Consider the following 25,985-nt stretch of genomic DNA (forward strand, 5'->3'; position numbering starts at 1 on the left):
TGTTGTTGTGTGCTCCACTTTAAACCCTTCCTGATACTATAAAATGTACACTGTATTCGCCTTAGCTGTACCTGCTGTATAGAGCCCATAGGGAACTGCTGTTGGTCTCATTTGCTGTTCCTGTTTTTGCTATAACCTGTGTGTGTCACTTTAAATCCTTCCTGTTACTATAGAATGTAGAATGTATACGCCTTAGCTGTACCTGTTGTATAGAGCCCATGGGGAACTGCTGTTGGTCTCATTTGCTGTTCCTGCTGTACCTTCCTATTACTATAAATGTACATGTACATTGTATAAACCTTAGCTGTACATGTACCTGTTGTATATAGCCCATGGGGAACTGCTGTTGGTCTCATTTGCTGTTCCTGTTTCTGCTGTACTTTCCTGTTACTATAAATGTACATTGTATAAACCTTAGCTATACCTGTTGTATATAGCCCATGGGGAACTGCTTTTGGTCTCATTTGCTGTTCCTGTTTCTGCTGTACCTTCCTGTTACTATAAGTGCACAACTGCACATTGTATAAAACTTAGCTGTACCTGTTGTATAGAGCCCATAGGGAACTTCTGTTGGTACTGTCTCATCTGCTGTTCCTGTTTCTGCTGTTTCTTCCTGTTACTGTAAATGTACATTCTATAAACCTTTAAGTTAGCTGTACCTGTTGTATAGAGCCCATAGGGAACTGCTGTTGGTACTGTCTCATCTGCTGTTCCTGTTTCTGCTGTTCCAGTCTCAGCTGCATCTCCCTCTCCTGTTCCTGCATCCTCTGCAGGGCGATCTGACGCTGGTACTCAAGGTACTCCTGATAACAACAACAACGTCAAAACATTATGATGGAAGCTCATCTGTGTTGGCAGCAATCATAGTATAATTCCAACATGTAATTCCAACACAAAGAGTAGCCGGGGATGAAATGACCAATCACGTCCGAACTTGCGAGAGTTACAGTTACAGACACAATGATCCTGATGAACCATTATCCTGATGACCACCTTTCCACCACCATTCACAGTGACCAGTGTTTGAAGGCATCTAATGCAATTTCAGGGTGAAAAATCTGGAAATATTCTCAATCTGAATAAGGCATGCAATCTGTATGACATTGACACATACTATCCCACATTAGCACATTTGAATCAGTACAATGTATTTTATACGTTAGGCATTTAAAACTGCAGAAACAAGCCCTAAGATTTGTCCTTTATTTTTTGGGTGGTACCCTAAAAATCAATCCAGGTCCTTCCAGTAACCATTTTTTGTCAGAATTTTGGGTATTCATTTGTGCTCCATGAATTGTGACAGCGTTGTTTCAACTTAGTATGTAGATGAGTGACTAGAATATTGACTTTAAAAATCTGGTTTCCAAGCCCTAAAAACTGCATTGGATGCCTTTAACATATTTTAAGGACTGCACATCCAGCAGACCTGTTTTTTCTGCCTCATGAGCTCCAGTTTCTGAGCCATCTGGATCTGTCGCTGTCGCTCTCTCTCCTCCGCCTCGCGCCGCAGACGTTCCTGGTAGTCCACCCGCAGGGCGTCCAGGGCCTGCCGCGCATCCTGGATCTGTGTCAGTTTGTCCTGCAGGGACTCGTAATAACCTGGGAGAAGAACAAACCATCCGTGAATAGTTTGATCAGGTTGGTAAGACACTGAGTAAAGAGACTCTTTCTACACGTCAACCAAGTCTTTTATTCTGCCGACGTTTCGGTGACCGTCTGTCACCTTCCTCAGGGCAAATCTGACTGGTTCACATTGCACTGCAACACAGGTGGTATCCAATCACTCCTATGTGTAGTACTACATAATTATGTAAATATTGTACGTTTGGGAATGCATCTATAACAGCGACATTTTAGTTGTTTGAAGAAGAAGAAGAGGAAGAAACTGAGCAAATTTTAATATGTTTTCCTTCTGTAAATATATACGAGGTTTAAGCCAAAGAACAAAACAGCATGAACTTATTTAGAGATAAAACTCCTGATCCAAAGTTCTATCACCAGGTCCTAGAGCTTTCGACCAGTCACCCCCGCAGAGCTCTGCGCCAAAAGAAGCCAATTCGTTGCTTGGCATCACGGGTTCAGTTTTCTATAGAGCTCTGTAGATATCAAGTTAATTCAATGTGAGTAGTAGGCGATATACAGCCAGTACTGTGTCACAAATAAAGACTTCGTCACGCAACTCTGCGCAACACGGAGAGTTCTGCGCCCTAACAAGTCAATTCGTTGGTTGGCGTCACGGGTTCAGTTTTTCATAGAGCTCTTTATTTGTGACACAGTAACAGACGCAAAGCTATCCCCATGCCAAATAACAGCGCACTAGGCAAAAGCCAAATTGAATGCATTTCCGACAAGTTATGCCCAAAATACATGATACCTGATAGTAGCATTTGTAGGACAGTAAATCTACCGCTTATCACCATAATGATACATTTTGTAGGACAGTACGGTACGAAATCTTTTAAAAAGCAGATTTCTGCGCAGAAATCTGTGCAGATTTCTGCACCCAGCGCAGATTTCTGTGCAGAAATCTGCGCGGGGTGCAGAATTCTGCGCAGAATTCTGCAGATTTCTGCAGAAATCTGCAGAAATAACCGGATCCCTAGGGAACTATCACTGTTATCTACATAGTTGTTGTCATCTTCTACATCACCATGTGGAATGTCAATTGTCCAGGACAAACTAGGCTTGAAAAGTGAGAGGTAGTCCGGAATTAGAGTGTCTGTCCGGAATTATAGTGTCGCCTGTATGTAACTACCAACAGCACAGTTGGACAAGTCCTATTGCCCACTTGCCCAGGGCAAGTAAAAGTACTGTTCGGACAAGTGAATTTTTTGGATGCAAAGTATGGCCGCTATGGTGTTTGGAGCAAAATTACTCATCATTTTGCCATAATCATATAATATCAACGCCTTTTTGTCAGAAAATCCATTGCAAGTCTCAAACCTTGCAAGTAAAAATGTCATGTAAATTTCGGGCAAGTGAAAAGTTGGTTTAGGTAAGTGGAAATGACCATGTACTTGCCCAATAGGGCAAGTGGATTTTTGAAAACTTGTCCAACCCTGAGTTGCAGAAGAAGTTTTATGACAGCATGGACTTACTTCTCTTGTCCTCTAGCTCCTTGACCTGTTGCAGCAGGTGTGGGTGCATGTTGTTGAGGGCCTGGAACAGGGACTGGACCGTGGTGTCGTTAGCGATGTGTCTGCCTCGCATCATGTCGCTCTTCATGCGGTTGTTGAAGATCTCCAGGTTGTTACTGAGGGTTGTGACCAGGTGCTGCTGATCCTCGTCCTCTACATCACCATTCTGGTACTTCTGGGGAGGGAAGAAAAAATGTGTGAGGGACAGCAGGAAAAGGGAAGATATAAGGCTGAAGAGAAGAGAGCTTGACAAGTAGGGAAACACAAACAATGATGCCTATAAGAATTTTGCTCCGGGCCGCAAATCCGGCTGGTTGTCGCAAAATCGTGAGAGTAACGCCGGGCCTCGCGAGGTCTCATAAAATTCCGGTAGCGTACCCTGGGACTTCCAAGGGGACTTCTGACCCAGCCCATGCTGGCTATCGGTCCTCAAAAGTTCTAAAGTTGCCTTTCCTCCGGCTGATTTTTGTTCTGTAAAAAATGTTTCCATCTTGCATCTCTCTTCAAAAGAAAGAGACTATCTGCGCATGACTGGGAAAGAAAGGGCTTTGATTGGAGCTAAAATTCAGTGGGAAATTTGAATCAGCCATTTTCCCCGTCGTAAATGCACAACACAACCGATTTGCAGCAGGGGCAAGTGTCTATAGCATGTTTTCCTGTGCTTGAGCAAGAAGAACAAGAATTCAGAGACCTCAGAACTCCATGAAATACTTAGATCTTTTATGGTGGCACTGGGGATTGTGTCCTCTTCTCATTCACCACGGTGTCTTACTTACATTTGTACAAGTCTTACTCTATCACACCAGCTGTCAGCTGTCAAGGAGGTCATGTAATGAAAAACACCTGTGAAAACAGCAAGCACTACTAGATGCAGACATGATTGGCAACTTTCACCCTCTGAGACGGATTGAACCCAATCATATAATCCATTAGGCCACACCAATTTAATTTCTTGGTTAACAGATTCACCCGCTTCATTTTTTTCTTATTTGCAAAAAAAATTCATAATCAATTGCAAATGCTCATATTTTGCCTTGAACAGTTGAAAACAGTCCTTTTCTTCCTAGTTGTTACAGTCATAATTCCATCTTTCAATGCAATGGTATCATTAAAAGTTCAAAATTCATTGTTTAAATTTTGAACCAGCCTGTTGTTTTCAGCTGTGTTGACTTCATGGCTCCTATCGTACCATTTTGGGCCATAATAGGATGCCTAGGCCTGTTTTTGTTTATTTTTTTCCCGCCCGCTCTACTATTTTTCTAGAAAAATCCGTCAACCAAGAAATTAAATTGGTGTGACCTTACAATCTGACCTACGGGCCATGCAGAAACACACACAAACACACACACACCAAACACAATACTTCCATTTTTCAAGGTACATGTAAATGAAAGGTACAGCAGACCTCTGAAATCTTGGCGACAGCGACAGCCTGGGGAGCGACAGTCCCTACCGGAGCGCTGCCTGCCGTGCTGTTGTTGGGGATGTTGTTGTTGTTGGCCACGGCACCTTCGCTGGCTACAGGGGCAGAGGGTGTGGTGGTGGACGTCTTCACTTCTTCCTGCTTCTTCTCCCAGTAGGAACGGTTCAGGTACCTGGCAAGCTAGACACAGGAATAACTTGTAACATTACTCACTCATACTTTGGAACCAAATCTAACAATTTAAATCATTACAGTTATAAAAAGATATCTGGTCATAATTTTAGTGACATATCAGTTAATAGTTCGTCACAGGTTATAAACCTGTTGATCTTGAGATCTCTTGGATGCTATCTGAGAAGTCTTACCATTTCCAAAATCATAGCCAGTTGAGTAACTGTTGATTTTGCATATCTTATTACCTGGAGGTGGTAGTCTGTAGTTGTACATGTATCCACAAACATACATTATAAAATTGAAGGATGATGCACACACTGAAGATGTGATAGAGGATGAAGAAGAGAACCAATCAGAATACAGGTGAAAATAATGCATATTGTCACACTCAAGTAGGTTTGTGATCAATGGGTTCTGTGAACATAGCACTCACTTCTTCATGTGATATGTTGTTAGATACAGGAAAAAATGTGTTTAGACTTACCTCAGGATCCATCTCATAACTATCATCATTGGATGCTGTTGAGGAAGTCTGTAAATCATAGAATGAGGAAAACTCAAGTAAGACATTTTGGCACAATACATTTACATGTGGTACAAGACAAAGAACGACTATGACAAAAATTAGCAAAAAAAGAAAGGTAAGCTTATAAACATCTTGTTAAAGTGTGAACTTGGCCAGCATATCTTTACCCCTTTTTACAACTTGTAACATGTTTATTTTTACTTTCCTTGGAACCTAAAAATAACCTGTACAACACAAAGTTTACCTGTACGATTACCAGACTATTCTTGGTTTGCCAAAAAGCAGTTACTCAAGCAACTGGATATGATTTTGGATTTTTCATAATATTATCCAGTTTTTGATTTTTCATATCCAGTTGCTTGAGTAACTGCTTTTTGGCGTATCGTATTACCTGGATGTCTAACCTTCATCGATGTATTCTTGGTTTCGTAATTAAGTTGTTGGCAAAATAAAGAAGAAAAAAAGGCCACATGGCATGCACTTACATTGTACAAAGAACTAGAAGCAGGAGGAGTGGAGTTATGTGTTGAAACAGACGAGTAATTGTTGTAATTTGTGTATGATGGTCCTCTCTGGAAATCAGGAGTAACAAAACATAAAAACATAAGATTCTGATGATAAAACAACTTAAAACACACACATAATTTTAACACTGACAGTAAGACAACCTAAGTATATATTCATGCATATGCAAACTTTAAATCTCTTTACATCTTTTCTGCATTTGTGTACACCCACTGTTAACTTAGAAAAACAGATTTTTTTTTCTGTAAATACAGCTAAGGCCACACCAATTTAATTTGTTGTTTCTTGGATTCGCCCGGTCAACTTTTTTCTGATTTGCAGAAAAAAAAAATGATTTTTTTGTTCTAAATCAACTGCAAAATGCTCAATGAAAGACATATTTTGGCCCCAATGGTTGAAGAAAGTCCATTTCTGATTTGCAGAAAAAAAAAATTACAGTGGGAGCCAGTTAATTGCAAAACGCTTATAAGAAAAAGTCTGCTAATTGAAAAGAATTGTGAAAACCCAAACCGTTTCCCATTGGCGCCATTGTTTATCGCGCCCCTTATTTGAAAAGCCAAGGTCGGCTAATTGAAAAAAAAAATCAAGTTGCAACACATTTTCAACCAAAAACATGCCAAACAAATCACCAAAATCGGCGGAAAAATTCTTATATCAAGACATCAAGCCGCCAAAAGGGACGAAGTTGTCTGTTTTGAACCACAAAGGAGGCCGAAATTTACGTTGATCGAGCGGTCGGGCGTCGGGCGCACGTCGGCACTAACGTAATGAGAAGCGCGAGCCGGTTCATAGCCGCCAAATGCGGCATGCTTTTGTGTTGTTTTAGCCTGTTTATTCCAAGAACGTTTAATTTCTCATACAACTCATTTTTTAATCATTAAAACCGTGTCTCTACTTGTGTATTGTGCCTTTATTTTGAGTTTATTTCGACTGCGACACGGCGCTATCGCCGCATCAACACGCCAAACGTGCCGCGAAAAAACACCGCATGGAATGATGGGATACTGCTACCCACGCCGCGTCCGCCATCTTTGTTTACTTCCCTGAACGCTAATGCGAAAGATCCCCGTCAACTATCGCAAATTTCCATGTAACCTACGGACATCGTGTCAGCTAAAAAGTCATTAAGATTGAAATGAACAGTTTATTGTTGCATTAGTTACGATAATTTTCGTGTGCTAGCCGGAGTTTCTGAAAATCAAGCGATCGAAGTGATCCTTTGTGCTATCGACTGCTTTCATGACGATCGTCTGCATTTTTGTCTGTACGCTACTTGATTGAAGTTTTCCGTTGATCAAACTTTATTTTTTGCTACTTTTGTGATGTAAAAGTACGTACAGGCTGAGCATCGTGCATGTATTCGTTGATTCTTTTGTACGTAGCAAACGTAGCATTGTTTATTCGTTCGAGTGCCTGCCGAGAGCACATGATGTCTAACGTATCGCAGCGTTCTTCCAGCCTTGGAAAAAAATACGTAAACGAAAAAAATATGTCGACGAAAAAAATTACAAGCATATTTACCGATCTCAATAAAGTTCACTGTTTTTAATGCGTGAATATGACTCGTGTTTGTATTCTTTGTGTCGTTATTTGTGTTCAATGCCCTGTCCACCCCCCACCCCCATGAGTTTCAATGAAGGCCGAGAGTTTGAGCCTCAGAGTCTCTTAATCGGAAAGACCGGGTAATTGAAAAAAATGTGCTGACAAATTGGCTTTTCAAATAAGCGGCTTCCACTGTATTTTTTTTGTTCCAAATCAACTGCAAAATGCTCAATGAAAGACATATTTTGGCCTAAATGGTTGAAGAAAGTCCATTTCTTCCTAGTTTTTCAATGTATGCAATTTTGTTTCATTTTTTTTCAAGCTGTTTAATTATAAACCAGCTTGGTATGTTCACTTCATGGCTCATTTCCGGCCTTCATGGGGTGCCTTTGCCTGTTTTTTTTTCTTCGCCCTGTCGCTTCATATTTTTTCTTAAAAAATCCGAGTAACAACAAATTAAATTGGTGTGGCCTAACATAGCTAAGATACAGAATGAGCTCATTTCGGCATTTGGGGGCTTGTCATAAGTAAGTAAAATTAAGAAATAACCCACTTCTTTACTCTCAGCTTCTGACTGAGAAAGTGCTATTGCCAGCTCAAGCTCTTCCCTCTCCTGCAGTTCCAGGTCCTTCTGGCTAGGGGGCATCTGTAAACAAAACAAAAACGTACATGTTTGTCAGGGGGCAAGGACACGAACAAGAATCAGCAAATTGATTAAAGAAAGAAATCACAGTTTGCACATTAATAATTTCCACTGCAAAACAGAATTTGGCAAAAAATTGATTGAAATGTATCCATTTGAATCAACACACACAAACATCACAGCAAATCACATCACATCTTATAAAGTCATAATCTCTTTTTTTTTCAAAAATTTCTTTGTCTTTTTCTTGGCAACAGCTCTAATTGTATGCTGCTTTCTTTCAACTTGCTTTTGTGGAATTTGTTTTTTGAGCCAACTTAATATTGTCAACTGCTGACCTTACATACACATGTACATTGCACACTTGACGAAATTGCCAAAAAGCTCCACTCCAACTAAAATTATACTGTGAAATTTCACCATCATTTGTTGGTGATAGTTATGTTTACCGAAGGAAAACATATTGTTTTTACTCAGTTTCTTCCTCCTCTTCTGTTCCAAACACTAACCTCTGACCTGACCAATGACATGATTTGTTGACGTCTGTCACCATGGTGACTGGTGTTGGGTTACATAATGTTGCAATTTCACGGTCTGCTCTACTCCTGTCACCATATACTTGTAGTACATGTATGTGAATGTGTTTGAGTAAAAGTTAACAGGGCAGACCATGTCCGAAGGTAAACATTATGCATTTGCTTTGCAAATGTTACTTCTCTAGTTGATTGTTGATTTTCTTTCAGTATTCTTCATTAATTTATGGCTCTAGATCTACCTGAAACGAAAACCTCAACTTACCTACCACAAAAGTAGCAACACCACAAGTGGTTAAGAGACACGGCAAATGGAAGAAGGGAACATACATAATACAAAATGTTCTTACATGTCCTGACTCTCCTTTTACCTGTGATTGTTGTGACAGGGGGCTGTTCAGGTATTCGGGCGGGAGATCGTTCTCTCCGGTTTTTCCGGCCGCTTTACCGGCGGAGGGCCTGGAAAGAAGACCAGGGAGGCTGTTTGTGTGACAGCACTATGGTAAGCACAGTGGGATGACATCACATGTACATAAACAAAAGAAACACATCACAAAACTACATGTGCATGGGACACAAGGGAAACAAAAAGCTATTACATGTAGAACCTAATAAGGCAACACCAATTTAATTTCTTAATTGGTTATCGGATTCGCCTCTTCATTTTTTTCTGATTTGCAAAAAAAAAAAAAGATTCTGGTTTTGAATCAACTAGAAATGTGCCATATTTTGCCCCCAACAGTTAAGAAATTGTTCCTATTTTTTTCAGTTTTAACAGTAGTTAGAGTTTTTCCATCTATTAATCCATTGGTTTGATTAAAAGTTCAAAATTCATTGTTTGAATATCAACCCAGGGATGCCTAGACCTGTTTTTATTCTTATTTTTTTCACCCTGTCGCTTCATATTTTTTCTGAAAAAATCTGAGAACCAACAAATTAAATTGGTGTGGCCTAAGTAATATGACATCAACACCATTTATGTTCAAAAATTAATCATTAAGGATATTTTATGTACATTTTTAAAACTCACTGTGAATTCTAGCAAACATGTTATTAAAAAACAAAACAAAAAATACACGACAGGAAAGAAATATAACAAGCAAATATAAAGAAGACAGAAAAAGATAATACAACATTAATATTGCATACTTGTTGAGCTCCTCAAAGCAGGAATCACAGACTCGAACTTCCTTCTCGATGCCAAATTTGGGGATGATAGAATTCTTGGAGGAACACTTTCCACAGAAGACCTGACCACAGGCCCGACAGTGATGCTGGAGAGACAAAAGAAAAAAATCATCAAAACATCATGTACATTTTTAAAAACAACAGCTCAACTCCTTGTGAAAATTATGCAAAATCTGATCATTAGGCCACACCAATTTAATTTGTTGGTTCTCAGATTCACCTCTTGATTTTTTTCTGATTTGCAAAAATAAAAAGATTCTGGTTGTGAATCAACTAAAAAACGCTCATATTTTGCCTCCAACAGTTGAGAAAAGTCCTTTCCTACCTAGTTCCTACTGTAACAGTTTTCCATCTATCATCAATGCATTGGTTTGATTCAAAGTTCAAAATTCATTGTTTTAATATCAACCCAGCCTTTTGTGTTGACTTTTCATGGCTCCTTTTGTAGCATCTGGGGCTTTAATATGACACCAAGACCAGGTCCTGTTTTATTTTTTTTTTCGCCCTGTTGCTTTATATTTTTAATGAAAAAATCCGAGAACCAACAACTTAAATTGGTGTGGCCTTACCAGAATCCACTGTGTTCATGTTTACCATACCTTTCTTTGCACCATCCCAAACTGCACTCTACATCGATGGCACACATCCCCATCCTTCCACTCAGGAGCCTGGGAGTAAAGAAATATACTAACTGTTAAACAAAAATGACTGGAGTATATACAGGAATACAATTTTTGCACTTTGTCAAAATTGAAGAATTACAATTACAATGAAGTATATAATTGATATAAGTAACCTCCAAACCATCTTTTGCAAGTCAAGATTATGGTTCTGGAAATACTGGTAACAGCGAGCAGATTATTTTTATTCTAGTAGTCATCATCATCATCATAGCTTGTCGCCAATCCACTCCAGGGAATGTAGTAGTAGAATCTAGTAGTAAATGGCTAGAGCCACTAGTCCAGAGCACTTTGGACTAGTGGCTCTAGCCATTTACTACTAAAACCTACTCATCTGATATTTTGTGGAGAGATTCTCTGTCACCCAATGGACCATAATACCCTCCACTGAGACCCTTCATGCTTTATCTCAAGATTTTTTCAAGTGTCGAAATTTTTGCGAAGAATTTCCAAATTTTGACAAAAAATTTTGACAAAAAATTTTGACAAAAAATTTTGACAAAAAATTTTGACAAAAAAATTTGACAAAAAAAATTTAACAAAGAATTTTAACAAAAAATTTTGACAAAAAATTGACAAATTTTGACAAAAAATTTTGACAAAAAATCTCAAAAAATCAATCAACAAATTTTTGGATAGAAATAAGAAAATCTGTACAATTTCAATAATATAAATCTGAATATTTTGCCAAATGCAAAATGGTACATTTAATACTTGTGCTTATTGTTAAAATGACAGACCCATTCATTCCCTACCTTCTCAGCAGCAAACATAGCATCACTCTCCCTGAGCTCAGGAAAGGAGCATCCTTCCATCTTCATGATCTGATACGTGTCCTGCACCACGCGGTAGCTGGGCTCGTTACGGAAGGCGTGTGACCACACTTGGATCAGTTCCAGTACCTTGTTCCTAACATTCTCCGCAGATCTCTGCAAAATACATGATGAATATCTTTTATCTTTTTAGGCCACACCAATCTAATTTGTTGTTTCTCGGATTTTGTCAGAAAAAATATGAAGCGACAGGGCGAAATAAAAATAAAAAAACAGGCCAAGGCACCCCATGAAGGTCGGAAATGTTACGATATGAGCCATGAGGTCAACATACCAGGCTGGTTTATAATCAAAACAATAGATTTTGAACTTTAATTCAATGAAATAAAGTTGCATTGATACATTGAAAAACTTTAACAACTAGGAAGAGAAGGACTTTCTTCAACTGTTGGGACCAAAATAATTGTCTTTCACAGCGTGCAAAATATCTGGTTGCCCAGTTGCCCCGGGCAACCAAATTTTACTTGGGGCAACCTATTTTTGAACCTAGGTAATCCAGTGTGCTACCTGAATTTTAAGAAAAAAAATCATGCCCACTTGGCTTGCACGACTGTATCCAGCAGATTCTTTTAATTTTAGGTATTAATGGCTATTACTAGTATCAGTTAACTAAAGGCTGTTAGAAATATTGTCAAAGGCCTATGTATGTAATATTATTTGATTTGAGGAAAGTAGTAACTTATAGGTGGGGCAACCTAAAATTCTGATGGGCAACCTAATTTTTGCCGTAGGTTGCCCACTGGGCAACCTGGTTCAAACAAGTATTTTGTACAATGTAACAAAAAAGACTGGAGGCAGCAAACATTATTTAGGACATACATATATGGATGTTTTCTAGTTCACAGACTGAAACTGGTATTTCGATCTGGTAGCATGTTTTCATGTACAGTTCAGATTGTGTCTGGGCATGTCATTTTTCCTTGGTGATTAAGCATAGTTTCTACAGTCTGGTATGCTGTTATACATGTTATAGGAGTCTGCATAGCAATATGCATTTTGGACCACAGCCAATCTAGATCTCTAGCAGAACCGAAATCGAAAATGACTTTAGCTGTCAGAACTTATTTACGAGAATGTCTTCAGTGTAACATTTCAGAGCACATTTGTCACCATGTTATCATCTCTTTCCAACAAAGTAGAGCTACAGCAGTGTACAACAATTTAATTTGTTGGTTCTCAGATTTTTCCGGAAAAAAATGAAGCGACAGGGCAAAAAAAAATAAAAACAAGGTTAGGCATCCTTTTACAGCCCCGAATGCTACGATAGGAGCCATGGAGTAAACACAAAAGGCTGGGTTGATATCTAAACAATGAATTTTGAACTTTTAATCAAACCACCGCATTGATAGATGGAAAAACTGTAGAACTAGGAAGAAAAGGACTTTCCTCAACTGTTGGGGGCAAAATATGACCATATTTGAGTTGATTCAGAACCAGAATCTTTTTTTTTTTTTGGCAAATCGGAAAAAATGAAGAGGCGAATCCAAGAACCAACAAATTAAATTGGTGTGGACTAACATGTATAAAATGATACTTACTCTAAGTCTAATATAACTTATTATAAGGCAAGAAGTGTTTGTATACCTTAGCCAAGTCTCTCATCTCTTCCATCACCTCCTTCTGAGCGATCTCCTGGTGGACAGGTGAACCACAGTTCTTCACTACAGACTCTAACACCTGAGGATTGGATAAGTTACAGTTTTACATCACTAGTATTAGAAAGGTAACATTTGCAAAGCGAATTCATAATGTTTACCTTTGCATATGGTCTGCTTTGTTAATTCTTATTCACATTCATATATATGGTGACAGTCTAAATCCCTCCTGCTATAAAACTGCAACATGATGTAACTCAACACCAGTTACCATGGTGACAGACGTCTGGTTCAGGTCATTGATCTTACAAATGTATTTGTTTGGAGAAGAAGAAGAGGAAACAGAGCAAAAACAACAAGTACATTCTGTACATATAATTATCAAGCTTGGTCACTGTACAATAAAGCCATGCACTTACATTGTACATGTATATGGTATGCATCTGTACCAACATGTAGTTACAAAAATGTAAGCGATACCCTTTCAGCCTATAATTGGCATACACCATTGTATTACTCCTTCACATTTTCAAACATCTACTTCTCAGCTGTAATTTTCCTTCATTATTTAACATTCTCATTGTCATTTAGTCAACAAAATTTTTGGGAGAGCATTACGTTAACTAGTGTTACATGTACAATGTACTAGGTGTAGAACTACATAAATTTTGTACGTGTTTCCATTCCATATTTATCCTGCAGCCCACAGTCTGACAAGTAATCATATTACACACACTGAGTGTTGTACATAATTGAACACTATGAAACAGAGATGCCATTTCTAGCATTTCACCAATAATAAAGCTGCTTAATACTGGCAATCCGGAAAGATAGAATTGATACATTTTCTTAAGAAATCATTTCAAGTTAGTCTACAGTGTTACTGAATGCATACTCGACAGTATCACTTGCACTTTGTACAGGGACAAGTTATGTATGCTGATAAGATATGCAGATAAACATACTGGCATGTATGTGGTCTTAATTGGCAAGAGAGGGCCCAGGGGTATGTTCAATTTAAAGATACAAACAAAATATCACAGGTGCCATTCTCTCTGTCTAGTTTTAGTTTATAATGTTCTTAGTTATGGGATATACTTACCTGCAGTGCGTAGAGAGAAACATGTGGGTTTCTGTCATATACTTTCTTCCTGATGGCAGGGATCGCATATTTGGGCCTGAAAAAAAAAAAATTCAAAACGACAGTTTAGATGGTAATGATCACATTGATACAAACAAAAGCATCATAAGACATTAACACATATTTGTTTGGGATGCATTTGTCTACAATAATGAATAACTGTTTCATCACTATTTGGTAACTACTGCACCAGAGAATAGCACAACTAAATATAGGTGTACCTCACTTTGCTAATTGACTAGTCCTTGGGGATGATACACTGCTTTACAGGGCTTTCCCCAAGCAATGAAGCAAGGGTGCACCCCCTCTCTCCAAAATCCTAGCTCCGCTCCCAAAATGTTCAAATTTAAGGTTTTCTCTTCGTAATTTCATGAAAATTTGCTGACCAACTGATTAGGGAGAGCCTCTACGGTCTACCCTAAAAATTTATGGGGAGACCCCTGTTTAAGCATATGCCACATTTAGAACCGTTCACAGTACAGTACAGCCTTGGGTCTCTCTAGCTATTAGCTAGACTGCTGATTTACTATTACATTGTATTATGACAAAACTTACGTGACATCCCCCTGTCTGATAGAGTCACAGATCTGTAGGGTGGCATCCCAGTCTGGCTCCAGCAGCAGCTGGCTCGTGGCTTTCTCTGAAACACGCAACACATTTGATGGGCAAAACTGTACCTTTTGTATGTACATTAGGATTTGGCGCTCTCACCGCCAAGGCCTGGGTTCGATTCCCGGTGTGGGAACCACTGTAAGAAACAAGTCTAGAGGAGCGAGTAGAAATAGATAAAAACCCCTGGTCCCGGGTTGGGGTTCGAACCCATGACCTCCCGAGAACCAGTTTCAGACTCCAACGCTCTAAGTCTACCTCCTTGGTTGGTAGCGCCTATGAACCCCCCACTGTTACACAATGCATAAAATACTTAGTAGCATAATTGGGGTCAATTTATCTTAAACATAATAGAATTATCACAACATTGATATGTACAATGATCTGACTCTGAGTATCAGAATATATTTTCTACATACATGTATTTGAAGATCTACTTAACGTTTTACCAACAGATGTATTTTTGTTGTTGTCATCTGAATGTGATATTGATAACTCACACAGCTAGATATACATGTAATATGATGTATACGTGTATATTTGTTAACAATATACACGTATGATAACATAATAGAATTTCCACAAAATTGATTATAATGTAAAAAGATCTGAGTATTTAGAATATTTTTTTTTACATATCTTAAGATGCACTTAACGTTGTACCAAGTGATGTATTTTTGTTGTTGTCATCTGTACGTGTACAACGTGATGTTGATGACTCAGAATCAGATCTAGAATTGTCGCCCATGAATAAATTATTGGGTAAACACTTGATTGGCAAATTTCTCCTTTGTTCAATTCAATCGATATTCCCATCTCTTAAAGCCAAGAATACAAGAAGAAATGCTATCGTCTAGCAAAATTAAATAATATTTCTGAACTGAAGAATAATATATAATATTAACGTTATCAACACTGTTCATAAACATAGCATCAGCAAAATAGTAGAAGAACACTCAGTCGTTTTTATCTAATACGGGCCTATGTTAAAGCTTCTTGGACAAAGAGTTTGATGTTCAGAACTTTCAGGAGATTATTAAAAGCATCTAAAAAGCAAAGGTGTTAACAGACGACCGGATATTGCGGAGTTAAAAATCATGACAATCAAAAAACCTGGTGAGTCGTTTTGCGAAACGATTGTGATCTAGTCGTTTCCCGACAGGAATAAGAAGAAATTTGCGCCAAAAAAGGCCAAAAAAAAGATCAGAAGGCAAGTTTCACCATTCTCCTACCTAAAAGTCTGTCGAAATTCCCTCCTCGGAACATCTTTGGGCGATTTTCCTCCCCAAAAACTGCAGGAGTGGTGATCAGAGTCAGCTGAAATTTACTTCTTCCTAATCCAATATGGCTTCCCGTGACCATGACGTCATCAGCCAAATTTCGCCATTTCCTGAACGAAATTTGACTCCAATATATAAAATTTATCAATTATTACACATATACCTTTCTCAGAAGCATCTAAGAAAGGATAATTTCAATATCTTAACAATAATGAAGAAAAAAAGCAAGCAATTTGGGGTCAATCTAGGGTCACGACCTTTCACCCTAAACCCGGAAGACATTCCAGACCCAGAGCTCACCTGGCCAAGAAAAACAGAGGCGTTTTTCTTGTAATATCTACCCCGTTCCTCGCTCTTCTGGAAAGATGTGTCTTCTCGTGGGACCCCAGGGTGTTGGGAAGACGCTGCTTTTGAAACGACTCCAATGTATCCTTTGTTTTGTCCTTTGAAAATGTCTTTAAAAGGGGTAGAAGTAACATGACAATGTAGGTCGTATATTTTCATGTATCTGTAGCTACAAAATTTGTATTATACATCTACATGTAGTGCACATCTAAGTACGTACTGGAACCTGTAGGGATTGTACTTTGTACATGTACATTGTACTTTTCTCACTTCTTTGGATCCTTAACAATAATTTAACAGTTCTGTCAGGGAAGGACAAGCTGGGAGATATGGAGGAGGCACCGGCTACAATTCCTACAGTGAGATCTATGATTATGATTCTATTATTGATAACATACTGTGATATACTAGTACACTGCTTGTAGTTCTGTACTGCTTGCAACTTTATAACAACATTTGGTCGCCTATATACAGAGGTAGTAGTGTAATACTTTGTAATACAACTTTACAAGATTTAGCTTTTTTTTTTATCTTTTGGTCTGTTCAAAACTTTCCTGCACCTATATACCAGGATTGTCTGATCTCTTTGTTGTCATCAATCAAAATCATCAGTTGACCAATGCTCTTGTAAGCTCTTTTTGTAAGCGTCTGGATGCAACAATAATGTGCAAAAATTCAGCACTAAAAACCAATTTTATGCTTCAAACAAGTGACTTTTGCTCAGTTGTCAACCTAGAAATTTAGTTGTAGACATTTACATGTGCATGAGTTGACCTGTCTTTACTTTGCCTAGGTGGGAACCAACCTTGTGAATGTCCAAGTTGGCAAGAAGACGGACTTGACAGTTCGAGAACTAGGCGGCAGTATGGGACCAATATGGCACAGCTACTACAAGGACTGCAAACTACTATTGGTGAGATTTAATTATTGATTTTAATTGAGTGAGTTAGGAACTGTCTTTTCCTGATATAAAACTACATGTTACAGTGTACACTGTACATGTATGTGACTTTATTATGTTTCCCTTTGCAGAGGGAAAATATATTGTTATGTTTACCGAAGGAAAACATATTGTTTTTACTCAGTTTCTTCCTCCTCTTCCGTTCCAAACACTAACCTCTGACCTGGCCAATGGCATGATTTGTTGACGTCTGTCACCATGGTGACTGGTGTTGGGTTACATAATGTTGCAATTTCATGGTCTCTTCTACTCCTGTGACCATATACTGGTAGTACATGTATGTGATTGTGAATGTATTTGAGTAAAAATTAACAGGGCAGACCATGTCCGAAGGTAAACATGATGCATTTGCTTTGCTCTGTTTCTTCTTCTTCCTCTTCTTGTCCAAACAAATAAGGTCAATGACCTGAACCAGACGTCTGTCACCATGGTGACTGTGGTGTTGGGTTACATAATGTTGCAAGTGCCATGCAGAACTGAGTTCAAGAGGGGCTGCATGGTCACCACATATATAAATGTGTTTGAGTAAGAATAAACAAAATTTTGTTATGCTAGACCAATTGTGAAGGTAAACATTATGCATTTGCTAAATGCAAATGTTACCTTTCTAGTTCTTTTCATGCCTTCCCTTCCTCAGCCTGTACAATTAAATCTTACAACATTCTATGAACTTATATGACCTCTATGAACTTATATTGTACGTGGTATTCGGCTTATATTATATATGACAATGTTCTGTTCCAGTTCATGGTAGATGTTTCCAATGCAGCCCAGCTGTCAGCTTCCACTATCCAACTGTTGACAACTTTAACAGACGACAGACTACAGGATGTGGCAGTTCTTATTCTACTGAACAAAGTGTATGTATCTCTTTTAATATATAGCTGGATATTTTCATCATATACTCAAGTACATCAGTATACGCTGGTATACCTGACCAGATATTATGTTTAACGAAGGAAAACATATTATTTTTGCTCTGACAAATAAGGTCAATGACCAGAACCAGACGTCTGTCACCATGGCAACTAGTGTTGGGTTACATCATGTTGCCATTTTATCTCTCTCTCTCTCTCTCGTCCCGTGACCTCAGAGGTCGTAGGGGCATCACGACATCCAGCAGTGATCCAGGCCCATCCTGTCCTGTCCTCGGCCTCCCTGATCAGTTGTGCTGTGCTCAGGCCAGTCCACTTCTTGATGTTGTCTAGCCAGGTCTTTCTTGGCCTTCCCCGCTTCCTTCCTCCAGCTACGGTGCCTTGCAAGATGGTCTTCGCCAGCGTGTTGTGTCGGCAAACGTGCCCGAACCACATCAGCTTCCGCTGCTTGACAGTTGACAGGAGGGATTGTTGTTTGCCGCAGACTTCCTCTACTTCCTGTCGCACCGACTCGTTGGTCCTCCGTTGCAAGTAGGAGATGCCAAGTATCCTCCGTAAGCACTTCATCTCGAAGGCTTCTATACGGCGCTCTGCTTCTGCTGTTGTGGTCCAGCTTTCACAGCCGTAGAGGAAGATGGATGCAACAAGTGACTTGTAGAGGTTGATTTTGACTGGCAGGCTGATGTTCTTACTCTGCAGGATGGGGCTTAGTTTAGCAAGTGCTGCTGTTGCTTGTGCAATTCTTGCTCTGATTTCCTGTGTGGATGTACCCTCCCTGTTCAGGATCGAGCCGAGGTATTTGAAGGAGTCCACATCTTCAAGGACTTCGCCGCCCATAGACACCGTAGTTCTTGCATCTGGTGTTGGGCCATTGATCATGCCTTTGCTCTTAGATGTGCTGACTTCCATACCATAGGCGGTACTCCTGCTTTCCACTCGAGTTGATAGGTTTTGGTGTTCGTCTTCAGAGCCCGCCATCAAGTCTATGTCGTCAGCAAAACGCAAGTTAGAAAGTTGTCTTCCCCCTATGGAGATGGATGATTCAAAGTCAGTCAGAGCTTCTTGCATGATGTTTTCTAGGAACACATTGAAGAGAGCTGCCATTTTATAGCAGGAGGGATTTAGACTCCTGTCTCACCATATATATGAATGTGTTTAACAGAGCAGACCATATGCAAAGGTAAACATTATGCCTTTGCAATGTTGGGATTTGGTGCATCTGTAGGGTACTAAAAGGTTTGCATATAAACTTTTGTCTACTGTTTTTTTTTCTTTTTCAGAGACCTGCCATCATCCATGACACTCACAGAGCTGAAAAGTTTGATGAGATTGGAGGACATTGTTTGTCATGCTAAACAGAAGGTCACAGTTCTAGAAATAAGTGCCAGAGAGGGACAAGGCCTGCTAGAGACTATAGCCTGGCTTAAGGACCATAACAAGTAAAGAACAGTAATGTTATGTGTATACAACAAGTTTAGTTACTATGTGCCCCAAAGAAGTTTATCTCATTTTTACATAGAAGGATTTTATATTTAGGCCACAGCAAGTAAATCTTATGGTTGACATCCCCCTCAGACTCCAAATCTAATGCAATAGGCGAAAATTAATGTGTGCGCTGATGTCATCCATAAAAATTACTTGCTGTGGCCTAATGTTATGTATATACATGTAGTTACTATGTGCCCAAAAGAGGTTGATCTCATTTATACAAAGAAGGATTTACATTTATGCTACTTGTGTGGAGCAGGCTCTCTTCAACACTGTTATTTTCAACAGTAACTATCAGTGATTTTGTGATGCCACACATTGTGTTCCCTGTTACAACCAATGTTTTTGAAAAGAAGCAACTACAGTGAAACAGAGACATAGCATTCACTGTCATTAATAAAACTTTTTATTTTTCTGTATTTTCAATGTTTATTTTGTCTCTTCATTGTCTGTGATGCTGGTGCCAAATGTCTGTCCAGTACCCATTGCTGACTAGTGCTGTGTACCTAAACCCACATTTAGGTTCAGGTTCAGATTCAAGTCCAAAGGTTTAGGTCCAGTTCCGGATCTAAACCCATGACATGGGCAACACTTTTGCCACATAACATGGAGGCCGACAGTTGACAATGCCCGATGGCAATGTTTTCTTTATTTTGCAACTGCAGCACAGATTTTATAATCTATGGAAGGTTTGGAAAGAAAGAAATGAGGTATTGTATGTGACTTTTTTTTTGGTAATAAGTAGGGAATTGGTTCTTGACTTTTAGGTTTTTTTGGACTTGAACCTAAACATTTTTACAATACAAGTCTGGAACCAGTCCAGCAAACCGGTATACAGCACTATTGTTGGCTGCATCTTATTCTATTACCGGTATCTTGACAACACTGCTGCATTGCAATTAAGTGCAATGTTACGTTACCTTCCACGTACAACACTTCATATTACAGCTACTATAAACGTAACTATGTTATATCATATCATCTTGACAAGCTTGAATCTCCCCACTTGAGGCTCTGGAACAACATGAACAAAAGTCCTGACAACGTTTTCTCTTTCCTCTGGCTCTATCTTCTTGACCACACACTTGTACAAGTGGCTCATGAAGTGGGGTCGTAGAACCTCCTTGGTGAAACGCACATAGCCAGGTTCAAGGGCATACAGGGTGTTGAAACGACCAGTACCAACCTGAAAGAAAGAAAATACATGTATAACGTTATATTTGAACTCCACAAAAGTAAATCCAATGACTTACTTAGGCAGGCCTTAAAAATAACTTTCCTTCCTATTGTCCCAGCACTGTCCCAAAAATAAATTTCAATTGTCCCGAAGTGAGGTTGAACTGTCCCAACATGTTCTTTGGGAAGTAGTGTATGACTTCAACTTGAAGTCAACTTTATTTTGCTTATGTTCACTCCCAGGAGCACTTATTGCAGAGTAGACAGAAAATTTGGGGGGACTATTCCGGATTCAAAAGCCAGAATGTGTGCCTGATAAACAAAAAAAGGGCTGACATTGATTCTGATGTTGATTAGTTTTCTATTGTCCCAAAAATGTACCAAAGTGTCTTTTTAGTTGTCCCAGCCTAAATTTTAGTGGTCAGTGGCCATTGGACCACCTTTAATTTCGAGCCCTGCCCTGTTAGGTCTATTATACATGTACATAGGTCTATAAAACATCACATTGTAACAGGGTTCGAAATACAAAGGTGCAATGTGCAAATTGCACGTAATTTTCAAGATTTGCACCTAAAAATATTTTGAATGTGCAATTTTGCACCTGGACAATACCGATATATCATGTTTGCACTGCGTATCTCCGAAGTTTCTTGTGTGTCGGCATCGCGCTGGGCGCATGGCAGCCATATTGTTTTCTTTACTGAACATCCTCATCCTGGGAACAAGCTGCTCTCGTCCCCAGGTGAAGACGCGAAGGCCTACGTAGCTGATTTACCAAATATGGTGAGACCCGCGAAACTTGTTGCCCGATGTGGTACGAAGTCCTTCGGCAGAGTAATTTCGGCTTTTTCGTCCAATTTTCGGTAAAATTCGGTGAAAAACAGAGTTTTCGGATTTCCCAGCATTCAGTGCTACCCAGGAAATTTGTAAAGCATGAAGAAGGGCCCATGAAGAAGGGGTCGATTTTCAAGTTCTTTTCACGGGCCCAGCCGGCATCAGAGGCTGGTGCAGCCGGTGGCGGTGGACCAGAGGCTGGTGCAGCCGGGGGCGGTGGATCGGGAGATGCCACCGGGTCCACCGTCTCCGAGGATCCCGCGGCCGATGTTGACGACGCGCCCCCAGAGGAGGGGGAGGGGAGCGCCAAGAAGCAAAAATTAACCGGACGTTATTTTTTTCTAAGCAGTATTTTTTTTTCCTTATATCGTGCACGATATTCAAGGTAAACAAATATGCAAAATAAATGAAATTTATTGCTCGCATACTGTTGGTAAATTTTTTTTATGACGAGTGAGAGGGCCGGGGGTCACTAGCGGCGTCCTTTGAAGCTAATGCCGACAAATTTTTTTTGTGTTCTTTTTTTTATAAACACAGATGATACTTGCATTGTTCATGTTTTGTTTGGTCCCTTCTTTTTAATGTATACTAAAACTTCTATATGCAGTGGCAGGCTAAGAAGGTTGATACACAGTAAAACAGTTCCAAACCTAAAGATGCAAGGCTAAATATAATTTTGCACATAAATTTTTCAAATTGCACCTAAAAATTTTGCCAATGTGCAATTTTGCACGTACCTGAAAAAAAGTATTTCGAACCCTGTTGTAATAATAACATTGTAATAATAACGTTAAAGTCGTTGTAAATAATGCCTGTGTTAATGCCTGTGTAAATAAATGTAAATAAATGTGTAATGAATTTGCATGTACAACTGGACGTAATTCAGCCTTTGGCTGCAAAGTCCACGTTTTTTATAAATAAAACACCATTTGATTGATTGATTGATTGATTAATAAACAGAACATGGTACTTACAAAGGCCCCAGGATGCCACTTGTATCCCCTCTGTATCGCAATAATACTTCCTGCCTGGGCAAATTCACCTGAAAGAGGGAACCCAGCATGAGGTTAGTATCTGCTTCTAGCACTTCCTTTTTTAACATTCATGTCCTTTTTAATTTTAATTGCATGAAAAACTATTTGCACATGTTGCACACTACTAGTATGCATGGCAACTGATCAATGTGCTACTAAAAAATTTATTTTTCACAATATGTTAAAATTGAAATAGCAGGAAAACTTACCTTCCCGTATTTTCAGACCAAGTCCCTTGCCCCTGTGTTTTCTGGGCCTCACGGCAGTGCTCCCTCCTTGCTTCTTGGAGGCCCATCTCACCCCAAAAACGGACAGGGGTGCCCCAACCAGAGTTGTCAAACCTGAGAAAAAAAGGGAAAAAAAACATGGAAAATAATCCTCATCGACGTTAACTCACAAATAATCATTCTCTGCGAGACTATGAAACTCTGGAATACTTGCCTGAAGGAGAAAACGGAGCCAAAAATCGAGAAAAATCAGAGTAACATTTTCGCACGATGGCAGCCATCTTTGTCAGTAAAGGTCGTGACCTTTAGTTACGCGCCCTTTATAAAAATTACTCCGCTGAAATCTTGCAAGAAAATCAGCCAGACACACAAACAAAAGGCGTGGTTCTGTTCCTTTTTGTTCTCAGATCTCTTTTTCTTTTTTTATGTTCACTACTTTCACTTCAACTTGAATTTGACAGTCGGTAAAATGATGAGATTTTGAGACGTATTTTTCGTGTGCGCAGGTTTATAAGTAAGGGAAGTAAACCGGCAAGATGGCGGCATTTTAAAAAGTTGTGTTGCGACTTGCCCAGTTTTGGATGGAACTTTACCAAAGCTATTTCATCAAAAATGGGCGATAATTTTCCTTCAGAAGCCGATATTGATCAGGTTTTGGCTGTGTGTCCTGAACTGGACACAAACGACGTGCGAAGGGACCTGAAATATACTAGAAATGTTGAGTTGACGGTGAACAGAGCCCTGGACGGGAGGGTAAGTTTTGTGTCACCTCAGCATGTGGTGTAACTAATTTGTAGCAGATGTGGGGAGGGCGCAAATTATACTGTAAATGCAGAAATATTCGCGCTGTTTTTTTGGCGACGTCTCAGGGGCGGAGCCGTTGGTATAGTACTGCGATTGAGTTGAAAATAAGAATTCCACGAATGCATTCCCTAGGGAATTAAATTTTGTCAACAAGTCAAGATAACTCAAGAATGTGGTGTGACTAAATCAAGAAATGATGATATTTTGGGGCCCCTACGGCCCTAGTGGCTTCCATTGGTACTGCAGCAGAACTCTGGTCTGACTATCTGCAATATTTTAAACAGTATTTCGACCGCTGAATTTTTTTCTGACAAATGATTTTGTAGCAAGCACTTCTGTTGCTGAAAATAATGCTAAATTTATCAATTTTATCAGGTGCTGTAACTTATTTGATGTTGACGAATACTAACTCAGTAACTGCAATGCTCTGTTCTGTACAGTTCTTTCATGGACCTCAAGTATTTGACCTGTTAGATGTAGCAGACCAGCCTACAGTAGAACAGCCAACATGTGACAGCAGCACTGACATCAACTCTGATGACGACAATGATCTCCCCAACATCACACTACAACCTACAGCCTGTACCAGTAACATTAGGTACGCATCTACAAGTCTAGTGGCGTCGGGTGGTGTAGTGGTAAGAGCAATCGACTATGAAGCAGGGAGACCCAGGTTCGATTCTGAGTCGTACCCGGAACATGTCTGAACATGCGCCCCGACGTTGTGCCCTTGGGAAAGGCACCTTACACAAATTTCCTCACTCCACCCAGGTGTGAATGGGTACCTAACTTCAGTTGGGGAAAGTCGTATTGAGGTCACTTTGTGGCGCCGAATGGCAGCCGCATAGACCCTTGCGACAGTTCCACAAAAATAATTGTGGAACAAATATGTGTATCATGTGTATTATTTCATTGTTGTAATTGTTGTGATCTAGAATGTGATACCCTGCATTAATTCAGTCGTATAAAGGCTGCGACTGCACGGGTACTGTTTGGACAATAAAAACCTTTTTTTTTTTACAAGCAGGAAAGACATAAGTAGTGACAGTGACTCTGATTCTGAGCCAAGAAGTTTCCAACTACTGAAGAAGAAACAGGTATCCCCTGCAAAACAGAAAAAAAGCAGCAATGTGGCTTTGAAAGGAAACACAAGACATGCAGTTAACTCTACAGCAAAAAACTCATCAGGAAAACATACCTTTGCCTCACCCTCAAAGTCCAGTGACCACATGTACGTTGAAGATGATGTGATATCAGTGGAATCGAAGTCATCCCCAATGGAAAAGTACAACACCTTCAAGAGGCATCCTCGAGACCTGTCTCCAAGTGCCTCATCAAGCTCGGAAGACGACGTTCCTCCAAGAAAACTTCAACGAGAAGAAGCCAAGCCAAGTCCTAACACAAAGTCTTCCGGAAAACAGGCTACCTTGAGTAAAAAATCTGCCGCTTCCTCTGTTGTAGCTATTTCGAGTAGTGACAGTGACAGTGATGACGATAAATGGAGAGTGCCTCTCTCATGCAGGCTTAATATTTCAAAAGCAACTCCTGCAAATAACATTAGCTCAACAAAAGGTGGTTCATCTGATGAAAAAGGCTCTTATGCAGTTGGTAAGTCAAGCACTGTAACAACTCCACCAAGAAGTGCCACCATAGTTAATAGTGTCAGGGATGGAGAAAGTGGTTTGACTTGCAGCAGTCAAAGGAGTGGTGAGTCGGACTCTCAAGGCACCAAGAACGTCAACAAAGGAAAGAAGAGAAGCCCTGAGGAGATACAGGAACGAAGAAGACAGGCTTTGGTAAGAATTTTTATGGGTTCACCACACCACGAAGTGGTGGTGAACCCATATTGCTTTTTCTGATGTTTCTTCTCCTCCTTCTCCTCCTTCTCCTGCCATTTTTTAAATGGATTCAGCTTCTTCATTTTAGGGCCCAAGGTTCTGAAATTTGGTATGGAGGTACAGTGGGCAAATACCCCTAGGTGTTTTTTAAATTTTTGTGATACGGGCTTTTAGAATGGTTTTATTTGAGTTTTTTGGCTGTGTTATAGCAAATGTATTAATGTGTTAGTGTGCCGTGTTTACCACGTTTGGGCATGAGTCATCACAATGGAATGCAGGGCATCAACCAATAGGCATGCAGCTTTCCTCTATTCTTCTTGCTGATTGGCTGTTGGGATTTAACTTGATTAACACCTGCACAGAGCATTTCCACCTGCACAGAGCATTTCTTGCTGATTGGCTGTTGGGATTTAACTTGATTAACACCTGCACAGAGCATTTCCATACTGACAGTATGTCTGTATTCAAGTGTTTTGGTAGGTATTTCAAGCTTTCCTGCTCCAGCATTGGAATGCGGGGCATGGACGTTTTTTTTTATTTGAAAAATCAAACNGTTTTGCATTTATGGCCAATT

The 25,985-nt window shown here is 39.6% G+C and overlaps 4 protein-coding genes across 8 annotated transcripts in view; 2 read left to right on the top strand and 2 right to left on the bottom strand.

The window, feature by feature from the left end:
• The window catches only part of LOC109483944 (hepatocyte growth factor-regulated tyrosine kinase substrate-like), a 22,924-nt gene extending 7,026 nt beyond the window's left edge, over positions 1-15,898 (bottom strand). For 2 of the 5 annotated variants that reach the window (XM_019787088.1, XM_019787087.1), the window contains exons 1-15: positions 15,782-15,898; positions 14,496-14,580; positions 13,902-13,977; positions 12,789-12,881; positions 11,127-11,300; positions 10,291-10,359; positions 9,653-9,777; positions 8,854-8,983; positions 7,881-7,973; positions 5,746-5,832; positions 5,219-5,266; positions 4,543-4,740; positions 3,099-3,312; positions 1,427-1,599; positions 660-803 (exon numbers count right to left, since the gene is read on the bottom strand). In XM_019787088.1, coding sequence (XP_019642647.1) covers positions 660-803; positions 1,427-1,599; positions 3,099-3,312; positions 4,543-4,740; positions 5,219-5,266; positions 5,746-5,832; positions 7,881-7,973; positions 8,854-8,983; positions 9,653-9,777; positions 10,291-10,359; positions 11,127-11,300; positions 12,789-12,881; positions 13,902-13,977; positions 14,496-14,580; positions 15,782-15,815 — 1,743 coding nt within the window. In that variant the 5' untranslated portion in view covers positions 15,816-15,898. The remainder of the gene's footprint in view (positions 1-659; positions 804-1,426; positions 1,600-3,098; positions 3,313-4,542; positions 4,741-5,218; positions 5,267-5,745; positions 5,833-7,880; positions 7,974-8,853; positions 8,984-9,652; positions 9,778-10,290; positions 10,360-11,126; positions 11,301-12,788; positions 12,882-13,901; positions 13,978-14,495; positions 14,581-15,781) is intronic. The other 3 variants (XM_019787091.1, XM_019787090.1, XM_019787089.1) reach the window with 3 other exon arrangements.
• Positions 15,899-16,100: 202 nt separating this feature from the next.
• Positions 16,101-19,928, top strand: LOC109483904 (ADP-ribosylation factor-like protein 16). The gene is made up of 5 exons (XM_019787044.1): positions 16,101-16,255; positions 16,475-16,533; positions 16,968-17,087; positions 17,880-17,995; positions 19,291-19,928. The coding sequence occupies exons 1-5, from the start codon at positions 16,195-16,197 to the stop codon at positions 19,451-19,453; spliced, it is 519 nt and encodes a 172-aa protein (XP_019642603.1). The 5' UTR covers positions 16,101-16,194; the 3' UTR covers positions 19,454-19,928.
• Positions 19,929-20,244: 316 nt separating this feature from the next.
• Positions 20,245-23,098, bottom strand: LOC109483958 (39S ribosomal protein L27, mitochondrial-like). Its single transcript, XM_019787108.1, has 4 exons — positions 22,984-23,098; positions 22,752-22,883; positions 22,483-22,550; positions 20,245-20,684 (listed from the first exon to the last, which is right to left on the bottom strand). The coding sequence occupies exons 1-4, from the start codon at positions 23,048-23,050 to the stop codon at positions 20,472-20,474; spliced, it is 480 nt and encodes a 159-aa protein (XP_019642667.1). The 5' UTR covers positions 23,051-23,098; the 3' UTR covers positions 20,245-20,471.
• A 189-nt stretch (positions 23,099-23,287) lies between these two features.
• LOC109483899 (crossover junction endonuclease EME1-like) overlaps positions 23,288-25,985 on the top strand; it is a 27,080-nt gene continuing 24,382 nt past the window's right edge. Inside the window, exons 1-3 of the mRNA XM_019787038.1 lie at positions 23,288-23,522; positions 24,014-24,171; positions 24,601-25,369. Of these exons, the coding sequence (XP_019642597.1) occupies positions 23,382-23,522; positions 24,014-24,171; positions 24,601-25,369 (1,068 nt within the window). The 5' untranslated portion in view covers positions 23,288-23,381. The remainder of the gene's footprint in view (positions 23,523-24,013; positions 24,172-24,600; positions 25,370-25,985) is intronic.

This window comes from Branchiostoma belcheri, unplaced genomic scaffold, assembly GCF_001625305.1.
Source record: "Branchiostoma belcheri isolate BF01 breed outbred unplaced genomic scaffold, Haploidv18h27 scaffold67, whole genome shotgun sequence".
Lineage (NCBI taxonomy): Eukaryota > Metazoa > Chordata > Leptocardii > Amphioxiformes > Branchiostomatidae > Branchiostoma > Branchiostoma belcheri.